The sequence below is a fragment of the Moschus berezovskii genome, chromosome 24 (genome assembly GCF_049115385.1).
Source record: "Moschus berezovskii isolate FMDL1 chromosome 24, NW_MosBer_1.0, whole genome shotgun sequence".
Lineage (NCBI taxonomy): Eukaryota > Metazoa > Chordata > Mammalia > Artiodactyla > Moschidae > Moschus > Moschus berezovskii.
Window position 1 is genome coordinate 46731103 of NC_142483.1, and position 12973 is coordinate 46744075.

Genomic DNA, 12973 nt, shown 5'->3' on the forward strand with positions numbered 1-12973 from the left:
GCTATCCTGTTAGACTATTTGTCTCACTTCCAAGGCTGTTTAGGTACAATTGTACATGCGTTTCCGCTTTGGGGGCCAGCGTCATGGGCATAGTGTTCAAGGCGGTTCTACCTCTTTTCTAAATTGTCAGTTCAAGACCTTTGCCCTTATTTTATTCATGTTCTTCGTCTAATAGAAAGCGAGAATTCTGTATAGTAACGTGTTATTAAACGATGTATGTATATTCTGAATACAAATCCCTTGCTAGGTTTATGTAATTGTGAATATTTTCTCTCAATCTGTCTTGCCTTTTCATTGTTTTGATAGTGCTTGTGGAAAGTTTTTAAATTTTTTATTAAGTCATTTGATCAACTTTTTCTTTTATGGTTTGTGCTTCTCTGTGTAAGAAATCTCTGCCTACCCCAAGCTCATTAAGATTTTCTCCTATGTTTCCTTTTAGAAATTTTACAACTCTTTTTGGTGTAAGTCTATGGTTTGACAGCATTTGTGGATAATGTGTCAGGTAGAAGCTGAAGTTCTTTTTTTTCTCGTAGGGATATACCGTAGTTCCACCACCATTTGTTGAAAAGACTGTCTTTTATACATTTAATTACCTTGGCTTTGTGACCACATATGTGCCATTCTATTTCTGGGCTCAATTTTCTACGTTGATTTATCTTTACCATGGGGCCACACTGTTGGGTGGTGGTTGTTTTCCGTTATTTTCTTAAAATTGTAATATATACTTTAACTTTACATAAACTGGTCTTTTAACTTTTTTTAAGCTTACTGTTCAGAGGCACCAAGTAGATTCACATTGTTGTGCCACCATCACTACCATCTAGCCACAGGACAATCTTCATCTTGTAAAACTAAAATTTTGTACCAGTTAAACAATGACTTCTTCTCCTCTCTACCCAGGATCTGGCAAGCACTCTGCTTTCTTTCTTTTTTACTTTATTGTGGTAAAAACACTTAACGTGAGATCTACCCTCTTGACAGATTTTTAAGTGTTCAAGCTGTCTAATGGGGGGCAGCTGCCATCACACTCCAGCTGATGGTTTTCACTGTGGACCTATAATCCAGCATTGCTAGAAATCTAGGCTTTCATGGGAAATCCTTAGCAACTAATTCAAAACTAAAGACATTGCACCGCACCTACCATATTTGCTGATCAGATCAGGCCCTTCAGCAGCCTACCTGGCATAGAGTACGAGCAGAAACCGCACGAATAGCAGAGGACAGAGAAGACCAATGATGGGATAGAACCCTACAGAGGACAGAACGGGGCGGGGGGCTCTGAAAAGGGCCAGAGCCTTTAGCTAGCACACTTGAATGTTTACCATGCCCAGCTCCCAACAACATAATCTCCACCTCATGACCTCAAGAGGCAGATACTGCTTTTGTTATCTCCATTTTAGAGCTGAGGAAACAGAGCTTACAGAGGTTATGACAGATTTGGGGTTCAAAGTGAGGTCTCTCTTCACTATTTACATATTACAGCCTTCCTGGGTTAAAACCCTTGACTCCCAACAAAAGGAGGTTTTAATTAGGGGTTCACTTACAAAAAGCTCTTTGCCCCATTTAACAGATAAGTCTCAAAGAAGAAAAGTTCTTGATAGAACAAAGATTAATAGAAGCAGATAATATAGAAAAATCACCATTCAGTTCAGTTCAGTTCAGTCACTCAGTCGTGTCCGCCTCTTTGCGACCTCATGAATCATAGCACACCAGGCCTCCCTGTCCATCACCAATTCCCGGAGTTCACTCAAACTCATGTCCATCGAGTCGGTGATGACATCCATCCATCTCATTCTCTGTCGTCCCCTTCTCCTCCTGCCCCCAATTGCTCCCAGCATCAGAGTCTTTTCCAGCGAGTCGACTCGTCGCATGAGGTGGCCAAAGTATTAGAGTTTCAGCTTCAGCATCAGTCCTTCCAATGAACACCCATTAGGTAATCCCCAATGAAGAAGAGAAGTGAAAAGCAAAGGAGAAAAGGAAAGATATAAGCATCTGAATGCAGAGTTCCAAAGAATAGCAAGGAGAGATAAGAAAGCCTTCCTCAGCGATCAGTGCAAAGAAATAGAGGAAAACAACGGAATGGGAAAGACTAGAGATCTCTTCAAGAAAAACAGACATACGAAGGGAACAATTCATGCAAAGATGGGCTCAATAAAGGACAGAAATGGTATGGACCTAACAGAAGCAGAAAATATTAAGACAAGGTGGCAAGAATACATAGAAGAACTATACAAAAAAAAGCTTCATGACTCAGATAATCATGATGGTGTGATCACTGACCTAGAGCCAGACATCCTGGAATATGAAGTCAAGTGGGCATTAGGAAGCATCACTACAAACAAAGCTAGTGAAGGTGATGGAATTCCAGTTGAGCTATTTCAAATCCTAAAAGATGATGCTGAGAAAGTGATGCATTCAATATGCCAGCAAATTTTGAACATTCAGCAGTGGCCACAGGACTGGAAAAGGTCAGTTTTCATTCCAATCCCAAAGAAAGGCAATGCCAAAGAATGCTCAAACTACCACAAAATTGCACGCATCTCACATGCTAGTAAAGTCATGCGCAAAATTCTCCAAGCCAGGCTTCAGCAATACATGAGCTGTGAACTTCCAGATGTTCAAGCTGGTTTTAGAAAAGGCAGAGGAACCAGAGATCAAATTGCCAACATCTGCTGGATCATTGAAAAAGCAAGAGAGTTCCAGAAAAACATCTATTTCTGCTTTATTGACTATGCCAAAGCCTTTGACTGTGTGGATCACAACAAACTGTGGAAAATTCTGAAAGAAATGGGAATACCAGACCACCTGACCTGCCTCTTGAAAAATCCGTATGCAGGTCAGGAAGCAACAGTTAGAACTGGACATGGAACAACAGACTGGTTCCAAATAGGAAAAGGAGTACGTCAAGGTTCTATATTGTCACCCTGCTTATTTAACTTATATGCAGAGTACATCATGAGGAACGCTGGGCTGGAAGAAGCACAAGCTTGAGACAAGATTGCCGGGAAAAATATCAATAACCTCAGATATGCAGATGACACCACCTTTATGGCAGAAAGTGGAGAGAAACTAAAAAGCCTCTTGATGAAAGTGAAAGAGGAGAGTGAAAAAGTTGGCTTAAAGCTCAATATTCAGAAAATGAAGATCATGGCATCTGGTCTCATCACTTCATGGGAAATAGATGGGGAAACAGTGTCAGACTTTTTATATTTTGGGCTCCAAAATCACTGCAAATGGTGATTGCAGCCATGAAATGAAAAGACAGTTACTCTTTGGAAGGAAAGTTATGACCAGCCTAGATAGCATATTAAAAAGCAGAGACATTACTTTGCTAACAAAGTTCCATCTAGTCAAGGCTATGGTTTTTCCAGTGGTCATGTATGGCTGTGAAGAAAGCTGAGCGCCAAAGAATTGATGCTTTTGAACTGTGGTGCTGGAGAAGACTCTTGAGAGTCCCTTGGACTGCAAGGAGATCCAACCAGTCCATCCTAAAGGAGATCAGTCCTGGGTGTTCATTAGAAGGACTGATGCTGAAACTGAAACTCCAATACTTTGGCCACCTCATGCAACGAGTTGACTCACTGGAAAAGACTCTGACGTGGGAGGGATTGGGGGTGGGAGGAGACGGGGACGACAGAGGATGAGATGGCTGGATGGCATCACCGACTCGATGGACATGAGTTTGAGTGAACTCCGGGAGTTGGTGATAGACTGGGAGGCCTGGCGTGCTGTGATTCATGGGGTCGCAAAGAGTCAGACATGACTGAGCGACTGAACTGAACTGAACTGAAATGAAGTAACCTATCAAAGCTGGGTAGATCATAATTTAAGTGAAAGACTATCAGGAGCTTGATAATAAATCATTTTGTGTTATTTCCTGATGTGGAAAAGCAAGCACCTATCACTTCCTATGATATATTCTTGCCAAAGATACTAGAATCTGGGTCTGAATGATCACCTAGATCTACTAGTTCATAGGAAAAGTGGGCCAACAGTGGGGCATATAATGACACCGCACCACAGGGAACAACAGAAACATGTAAAAGTTTAGAGCAAATGACGTAGTCTTTTCAACAAATGGTAAAGAAAAGAAAAGGGAATTGTTAACTATTTTTACAGACATAGAGATGTCAACAAAATGCAGGGAGTGAATTTTGTCTGGATCCTGTTTCAGACACATCAACAAAATCACATTTTGTGGGAAGAGAAGAAAATTGAACATCACAGAATTCAGGACATGCCACTCCAAAATACAGCTCCTTGGCATATTGAATATTTTAAAGAAGGAATTTGAGAAATGGCAGATCCTAGAGGGACTCTCAGACCTTCTCCCATAAAGCAGATCATGTGATTCTCATGAGAGGTGCCCTCCCACACCCAGAGGGACAGAGATTTTGAACAAAAAGGCCTTGCTAAATTTCCCCCAGTTTGCTACACTTAGCTCATACCCTTATGTCCCATCACATTTTTCTACAACTTTATATTTTTCATCGAACTTCATATAAAAGTGCTCAGGTTTAACTGTTTCTTTGGGTCTTTGTTTCCTTATGCAGGCTCCCATGTCACGTAAAACTTAATATTAAATAAATGCGTATGCTTTTCTTCTCTTAATCTGTCTTCTGTTATAGAGGCCTAGCCAATAACCTTAAAAGGATAGAAAAGAAAAAGATACTCTTCCTTCAGTATCACATCTTCTATTAGTAGATGATGTTAGATGATACTTAAGAATTACTATTAATTTTGTTAGCAATGACAGTGGTGGTGTTAACATGTATTTTTAACTCCTTACACTTTTCCTCAAAAGCCAAGTGGAAGACATTACATGAAAATTTCTATACCTTAATATCAGGCTTCTGTGGAAAGGCAAGCTTTATTTCAAAGCAACATGAAAAGAGCAGTCAGAGGTCCACAAGCACAAACTGGTAGGAGGGAGAAACAGTTACACGTCCATTTGGCTGTGTCTCGGTGGAAAGTCTCACCAATTCCTGCTGATCGCCCAATACTTGCTCAGTTTCCTCTTCAGGTTGAAACTAAAAAGGTTGACTTGAAGATGCCCATTGTATCTCTGTTATCCAAACACACTTATTTCAGGATGGAGGACACTTGGAGTCAACTTAATTGAGGGAATCCACTTAATTATTAAATATTTAGAGAATATGGTTAAGTTAGTAGCTTTCTTCACATTTTCACATTTTTAAAAGAGCCACAGAGGTTCCATTCACATTCTAAGCAGCTGAGTTGGCAAAAATCCGTTTCATAGGAAATAGATCACATTCAATTACTCCTCACAACAGCCAACTGGAAGACTATTCCATTGGTTTTGAAGCACTGGTTGGGTTGGCATCTGCGATAGTAGCCAAATAAATGAGATTTCTGTGTAACACATGCTGGTACCTATGGGTGAAAAACAGATAAAAATTAGAGGTGCGTTTTTATTGAACAAAAACTGGAAAAGAATTTATCTAGTGAAGGCTCATCTACTGACTAGATCACTCAGTTTTGTCAACGTGTCTATTTAACATATCAGAGGAAAATACATCCAGAATCTTACCTGTTCTCACTTCTCACTCCCATAGCTACATCTCTTGGCCAAGCCACTATCATTTCTTGCTTGGACTACTGTACTGGACCACTCTCCTAACCTGTCTCCCTGTTCTACCTTTGTACCCCTACTGTAATCATACTCATAGCAGCCTAAGTGATTTTACAGTTTAGGTTCAGTTCAGTTCAGTTCAGTCCAGTCACTCTAAGATCATGTAATACCTCTGTTCAAAACTTTTCAAAGGTCCCCATTGCATTATGAGTAAAGCTCAGCTCTTCTTGTGGCGTATAAGGACCTACATGATCTCATCTGTCATTTTCCCTTTACTCACTGAGTTCTGGCCAGAGTGGCCTCCTTGCAGAGACTTGAAGATATCCAGCAAGGTCTAGCCTGGGGGACTTCACCTGATGCTTACTTTGATTCACACATCTGCATAGCTGCCTCCTTCACCTAAAGTGTCTACCCAAATGTCACATCAAAGATAACCTGTATAAACTAGCACTTCTTCCCATTTACTGTGCTTTATTCTTATTCAAAGTGCTTATTATTATGTGCCTAATTATATGATTCTACAGTCTAGAATGTAAGCTCCATGAAAGCATAGCTGGTATCTGTTTTGGTACTGATTCCCCAGTAGCTGAAGTAGTGCCTGGTAGTCAGTATTACTTATAAAAAATCTTGAACAGGGAATTCCCTGGAGGTCCAGGGTTAGGACTTCATACTTCCACTGCAGGGGCACAGGTCTGATCCCTGGTCAGGGAACTAAGGGTTTTCCTGGTGGCTCAGCAGTTAAAAGAATCCGCCTGCAATGTAGGAGACACAGGTTCAATCCCTGGGTTGGGAAGATCCCTTGGAGGAGAGCATGGCAACCCACACCAATATTCTTGCCTGGAGAATCCCATAGACAGAGGAGCCTGGTCGGCTACAGTCTGTGGGGTCACACAGCACAACTGAGGCAATTAAGCACGCACACAGGGAACTAAGATCCCATGTGGCACAAGGCCAAAAAAAAATCTTAAACAAAGTTAAAGAAGGGACAAGATGCTTCCATGATAAACACATGCTTACTATGATCGCATTTCTCAGTCAAGGGGTCGAGCCCCAAATCAGACTAGAGGGCAGGAATCATGCATCATGCAATGTGAAATGTCCATGAGGAGATTTTGGTAACTTACCCATAATTTGAGAATCACTGCACCAAACAGAGTGTTTTATAATTGTTTTCCATATAGAAAAATGAGAGTGTTTACTATAAACTGTAAAAAAGCAAATCACCAAATGCCAGTGTCCAATGTAAAGACTTACCCAAGATGGATACCTCCACTGAGCTGTTCAGTGAGGGATTGAGGGTTACTTTTTTAGGCGGTGGGGAAAGCATGGCTTCAGTCACAATGAAATAAAATCTTTTTTGTTTCTGTAATACACAGGGCATAACTCCTGGAACTACACTTAGAGTGTTTTCTCTCATCTTGGCATATGACTAGAAAGCACCTTAAATTACTGTGCCAAATTTACCTCTGTCTTAACTGGGAACTTTTATTGATCTTTGTATGTGTTACCAAAAAAGTACGAGCCAGGGATCCACAACCAGAAAACAGCCACTGCTCTCATCATTTTGTGAGACGTTTTCTGAATGCTAGAACTGGACATGGAACAACAAACAAGTTCCAAATAGGAAAAGGAGTACGTCAAGGCTGTATATTGTCATCCTGCTTATTTAACTTATATGCAGAGTACATCATGAGAAACACTGGGCTGGAAGAAGCACAAGCTGGAGTCAAGACTGCCCAGAGAAATATCAATAACCTCAGATATGTAGATGACACCATCCTTATGGGAGAAAGTAAAGAAGAACTAAAGAGCCTCTTGATGAAAATAAAAGATGAGAGTGAAAAAGCTGGGTTAAAGCTCAACACTCAGAAAACTAAGATCATGGCATCTGGTCTCGTCACATCATGGCAAATAGATGGGGAAACAGTGGAAAGAGTGGCTGACTATTTTTGGGGGCTCCAAAATCACTGCGGATGCTGACGGCAGCCATGAAATGAAAAGACGCTTGCTCCTTGGAAGAAAGTTATGATCCACCTAGAAAGCATATTAAAAGCAGAGACATTACTTTGTCAACAAAGGTCCGTCTAGTCAAGGCTATATGTTTTTCCAGTGGTCATATATGGATGTGAGAGTTGGACTATAAAGAAAGTTGAGTGCCAAAGAATTGACACTTTTGAACTGTGGTGCTGGAGAAGACTCTTGAGAGTCCCTTGGACTGCAAGGAGGTCCAACCAGTCCATCCTAAAGGAGATCAGCCCTGGGTGTTCATTGGAAGGACTGATGCTAAAGCCAAAACTCCAATACTTTGGCCATCTGATGCGAAGAGCTGATTCATGTGAAAAGACCCTGATGTTGGGAAAGATTGAGAGGAGAAGGGGACAACAAAGGACGAGATGGTTGGATGGCATCACCGACTCAATGGACATGAGTTTGGGTGGACTACAGGAGTTGGTGATGGACAGGGAGGCCTGGCACACTGTGGTTCATGGGGTCGCAAAGAATCGGACACGACTGAGGGACTGAACTGAACTGAACCGTCCCCATCCCTGTTGTCATCGGCCAGCATGTCTTTTCGAGGAGTCTTTGCAATCAGCACAATTTAAGTTTTGAAGAGGAAGCCACGTTTGACTCCAGGCTTCACAATATACTGTCCGTATTATCTTGGGCAGGTAAGTAATTCCTCTGAGCCTTATCTGTGATCACTCAAGACTCCTAGTTCACGTCAGCTGATGGATTCCAATACTAACTTCCCCTTCACACTCACAAATTAAGGGAATAAAGAGGGGACTCACTGGACGCACTCATTCGCTCGGCCTTTGTTCTGATATTCCACGATACAGCGGATCAGCTGGTCATTCTCCTCCAGGAGCTGAAAGATCAAAGGGTCAATGCCGCGCGACGTCAAGGCCGGGTTTTCCAGCCCCAGCACTTCTGCTGACTTCATTCTCATCTCACAGCAAGTCACCTACGCACACCACCAGTCTCAGCTGCTCACTCCAGCAAGTTTCCAGCACCCGCAGCCATTTAGGATCTCTACTAAGATCTCTCTGCCCGTGTTAGTCCTTACCCGCTGGATGGTCTCCTGATTGACTTCTGCCTTCCCTCTCAGCCAGTCCGGTACGAAAGCCACCGACATCCCGGGAAGCCAGGGTGGAACTCTGCGTCAGGCCCGGCCGACTCCCTCTCATCTAGACCGGAGCGGAGCTGCAGCTCCAGACGCACTACGGCCGCAGCAGGGACCAAGATAGGCGGGCCTACATTCTCGACGTTGATTGGGTCCTCCCACCTAGAAGGCGGGGAACAGGAGGAACGTCCTTTGTGATTGGGCGCGCTTTTAATAAGAGCGATTCTTGGCGTCCTCCTCCGGCTCCACCCCTGAGGCTCTAGAGCTGTTTGTGGATTTTCTACGTTTGCTCAAGCTAGCCTCAGGGGCAGGATCCGTGATAGCGTCTCGCCTTTTAGGCTTTGGGTACTGTCAGTCTGTGAGAGGAGCTTGCCCATCTAGGTCCACATTCACACCTCTTTAAACACCGCTCTGGTGCCTACAGGCCTTCATGTGCAGCCTGAACTTTGGGCATTGCCTCCTTTCAAGACAAAACCCACAAGGCCAAGGAAAACGCTGGTGTCGTCTTTTGCTGGGGGAGAAACTCGCACATAGCCCTCTTTTTCCTTTGGGCCCTTTAAAAAAAAGAAAAATCAGATTTACAACCCTAAAAAGCACTATTATTTTCTCCATTTTACAGATGAGAAAAGAGAGATTAGGTAACTTGCCCAAGATCTCATAGCTACTAAAGGCAAAACCAGCATCTAAACAGAAGCAGTCTGGCTTTAGAATTCTTGCTTTTAACCACCTCCCAGTGCTGCCTATGCACCACACTGTGGAGGTGATTTGTTGCAACGTACAGAGAGGAAGCTGGGCCAACCTCTTGGGCCACACTTTTACCGCTGTTCAGTTCAGTTCAGTTCAGTCTCTCAGTCGTATCCGATTCTTTGCGACCCCATGGACTGCAGCACACCAGGCCTCCTTGTCCATCACCAACTCAGGAAGCTTACTCAAACTCATGCCCATTGAGTCCATGATGCTATCCAACCATCTCATCCTCTGTTATCCCCTTCTCCTCCCACCTTCAATCTTTCCCAGCATCAGGGTCTTTTCAAAGGAATCAGCTCTTCGCATCAGGTGGCCAAAGTATTGGAGTTTCAGCTTCAACATCAGTCCTTCCAACGAATATTCAGGACTGATTTCCTTTAGGATGTACTGGTTGGATCTCTTTCCAGTCCAAGTGACTCTCAAGAGTCTTCTCCAACACCACAGGTCAAAAGTGTCAATTCTTCTGCACTCAGCTTTCTTTATAGTCCAACTCTCACATCCATACATGACCACTGGAAAAACCATAGCCTTGACTAGATGGACCTTTGTTGGCAGAGTAACGTCTCTGCTTTTTAATATGCTGTCTAGGTGGGTCATAACTTTCCTTCCAAGGAGTAAGTGTCTTTTAATTTCATGGCTGCAGTCATCATCTGCAGTGATTTGGGAGCCCCCAAAAATAAAGCCAGTCACTGTTTCCCCATCTATTTGTCATGAAGTGATGGGACCGGATGCCATGATCTTAGTTTTCTGAATGTTGAGCTTTAAGCCAACTTTTTCACTCCTCTTTCACTTTCATCAAGAGGTTCTTTAGTTCTTCTTCACTTTCTGCCATAAGGGTGGTGTCATCTGCATATCTGAGGTTATTGATATTTCTCCCGGCAATCTTGATTCCAGCTTGTGCTTCCTCCAGCCCAGCGTTTCTTATGATGTACTCTGCATATAAGTTAAATAAGCAGGGTGACAATATACAGCCTTGACATACTCCTTTTCCTATTTGGAACCAGTCTGTTGTTCCATGTCCAGTTCTAACTGTTGCTTCCTGACCTGCATACAGGTTTCTCAAGAGGCATGTCAGGTGGTCTGGTATTCCCATTTCTTTCAGAATTTTCAACAGTTTATTGTGATCCACGCAGTCAAAGGCTTTGGCATAGTCAATAAAGCAGAAATAGATGTTTTTCTGGAACTCTCTTGCTTTTTCGATGATCCAGCAGATGTTGGCAATTTGATCTCTGGTTCCTCTGCCTTTTCTAAAACCAGCTTGAACATCTGGAATTTCACAGTTCACAGTCTGTTGAAACCTGGCTGGAGACTTTTGAGCATTACTTTACTATCGTGTGAGATGAGTGCAATTGTGTGGTAGTTTGAGCATTCTTTGGCATTGCCTTTCTTTGGGATTGGAATGAAAACTGACCTTTTCCAGTCCTGTGGCCACTGCTGAGTGTTCCAAATTTGCTGGCGTATTGAATGCAGCACTTTCACAGCATCATCTTTTAGGATTTGAAATAGCTCAACTGGAATTCCATCACCTCCACTAGCTTTGTTCATAGTGATGCTTCCTGATGGCCACTTGACTTCACATTCCAGGAGGTCTCACTCTAGGTGACTGATCACACCATTGTGATCGTCTGGGTCACTGGCAACCACTAAAACGCTGAAACAAAACCACGAAGACTCTTGTTATCTTCTCTTTTGTCTAGTCCATCCATGATGAAAATGGGAACAAGGTTGATTTTCTCTGTAGCACAGAGTGAGAAGCAACCACTTCATTGAGGATGCAGATCTTGGAAAGTTTTACTCCTCAGAAAGGGTATCAGGGCAATTCTGCCTTCTAGAGCTTCATTTCCATGAGAGGTGGCCCTGATTCAGAGCAGGCTTATTTGATTTGCTGGGGTCTCTTCCCACAATTCCTTTATTCATCCTGTGGAGGAAGTTTTATCCCATTTCACAGAGGGCTAAGGATAAGTGATAAATTAGCTCTGGATGTGTGCAGTTTGAGGTGAACCTCTAATGGAGATATTGAAGTTTGTGGCTGGCTATTTGGTTGGAAATCAGGGCCAAGGGCTGGCAATGTAAACTTCACAAAGCATCACTTGTGGAAAATGGCATTATCCTTGAAGCTACTTTGTCACCCTTTCACATCCAATTCATCACCAAGTCCTATTGATTTTGCTTCTACATTTCTCTGCAGACTGCCCAGTTCTTTTCTGCTTCACACTGTTCCAGCCTAAACTCTAGATTCATCTTCTCTTGTCCAGACAACTGCATTGACTTCCCAACTGGCCCTACCACAGTTTCCAAGAGCCTTCTCCATTTTGATTTTAATGTCAGCAGCTAAAGTGGTTTTTACAAAATATAAATCCAATCAGTTTTCACCTGTCCAATATCTTACATGATCTTACCTCTTCTATTCTCTAGTGGCTTTCACTCTACTTCTTTACTCTCTAAACTCTGAGGTTTTTTTTTCCTTTTTGGTGGCAAAATGTCCATAACATAAAACTTGCCATTTTCACCATTTTTAAATGTACAGTTCTGTGATATATAGTACATTACATTGTTGTGCAAACATCACCACTATCCATTTCCAGAACTTTTTCATTTTCCCCAAGTGAAAGCCTGTGCCTATTAAACAACTCCCCACCCACCTCCCTTCACCACTCCCCAACCCAGGGTTGTCTTTCATCTTTCATGGAGCCCTGCTATAGTCCACACAGAGTTCTTTATACATCTGTCTGAAGCACTCTTCCTCTCTTTGCCTAGTTAGCTACTACTCATCCAGTGTCAAGGAAGCCTCCCTGAACTACCAAATCCAGGCCAGAAGCTCCAGTAAATCCTTTCAAAACCCGTGCTCCTCTCCAAAGAGTACATAGCTCAGTTTGTACTTAAAGATGTGTTGTATACTGCAGTATGGGTGCTGTCACTCTTCTCTCTTAATGCAGGTTTTAGTGTCAGGAGTTACTCGTTTTGTCCGCAGTGCCTGGCATAGTGTCTGGTTCGCAGCAGGTGCTTACAATTTGTTAGATGAATAAATGGATGAACAGTCGTTCCGCATCTCCCTTCAGCTGATCACCAGTCTGTGGGTACGTCCGCCCCCCAGATTGGAGTGTGTCCCTTAGTGCCGGACTTTGGCACCTCATCCAGGCTGGCAGCAGGCTGTGATCTTTGGTTTGCCTATCTTGGGCCTCTCGCCCAGCAGATAGCTGAACCCACGACCCGGGCGTGTCGCACCGTCACGCGGAACCTCCCTACTTACACACATCAGAACCTTTCGCTACCCCGGCAGAAACTAGGCTTAAACTGCGAAGCCTCTTCGCACCTCCGGACGTGGGAATTACATACCTGGACCTCAGGCCCACGCGGGTGAGAACCGGGAGACGCGAGGAAAGTTGGAAGGCGCGCCCCAGCCATGCACAATCTACGTTTGGGTCGAAGCCCTTTAAGAAGTACTTCATTTAAGACTCCTCCGGGACCCGGCAGTGGAGGCGCGCCAGGATTGGTCGGTTTGGGTGTGG

The 12973-nt window shown here is 43.3% G+C and overlaps 1 protein-coding gene across 2 annotated transcripts; it reads right to left on the reverse strand.

Annotated features, from left to right (window-relative positions):
* Window positions 1-4845: 4845 nt before the first annotated feature.
* On the reverse strand, window positions 4846-12954 carry SS18L2 (SS18 like 2). Of its 2 annotated transcripts, none has more exons than XM_088832000.1 (4): window positions 12801-12954; window positions 8661-8879; window positions 8395-8462; window positions 4846-5394 (listed from the first exon to the last, which is right to left on the reverse strand). In XM_088832000.1, the coding sequence occupies exons 2-4, from the start codon at window positions 8727-8729 to the stop codon at window positions 5307-5309; spliced, it is 225 nt and encodes a 74-aa protein (XP_088688126.1). In that variant the 5' UTR covers window positions 8730-8879; window positions 12801-12954; the 3' UTR covers window positions 4846-5306. The 2 variants fall into 2 exon arrangements, with proteins under 2 accessions (XP_088688126.1, XP_055270511.1); XM_055414536.2 differs by having other exon boundaries at window positions 8386-8462.
* Window positions 12955-12973: the final 19 nt, after the last annotated feature.

Bases quoted from the DNA above. Each gene is read 5' to 3' on its own strand.
- SS18L2 (XM_055414536.2), bottom strand. From the start codon at position 8,729: ATGTCGGTGGCTTTCGTACCGGACTGGCTGAGAGGGAAGGCAGAAGTC. The intron at 8,463-8,660 runs GTAAGGACTAAC...TTGATCTTTCAG, and splicing joins ATCAGGAGACCATCCAGCGG to CTCCTGGAGGAGAATGACCA. The intron at 5,395-8,385 runs GTGAGTCCCCTC...TTTCACCCATAG, and splicing joins CGAGCGAATGAGTGCGTCCA to GTACCAGCATGTGTTACACA.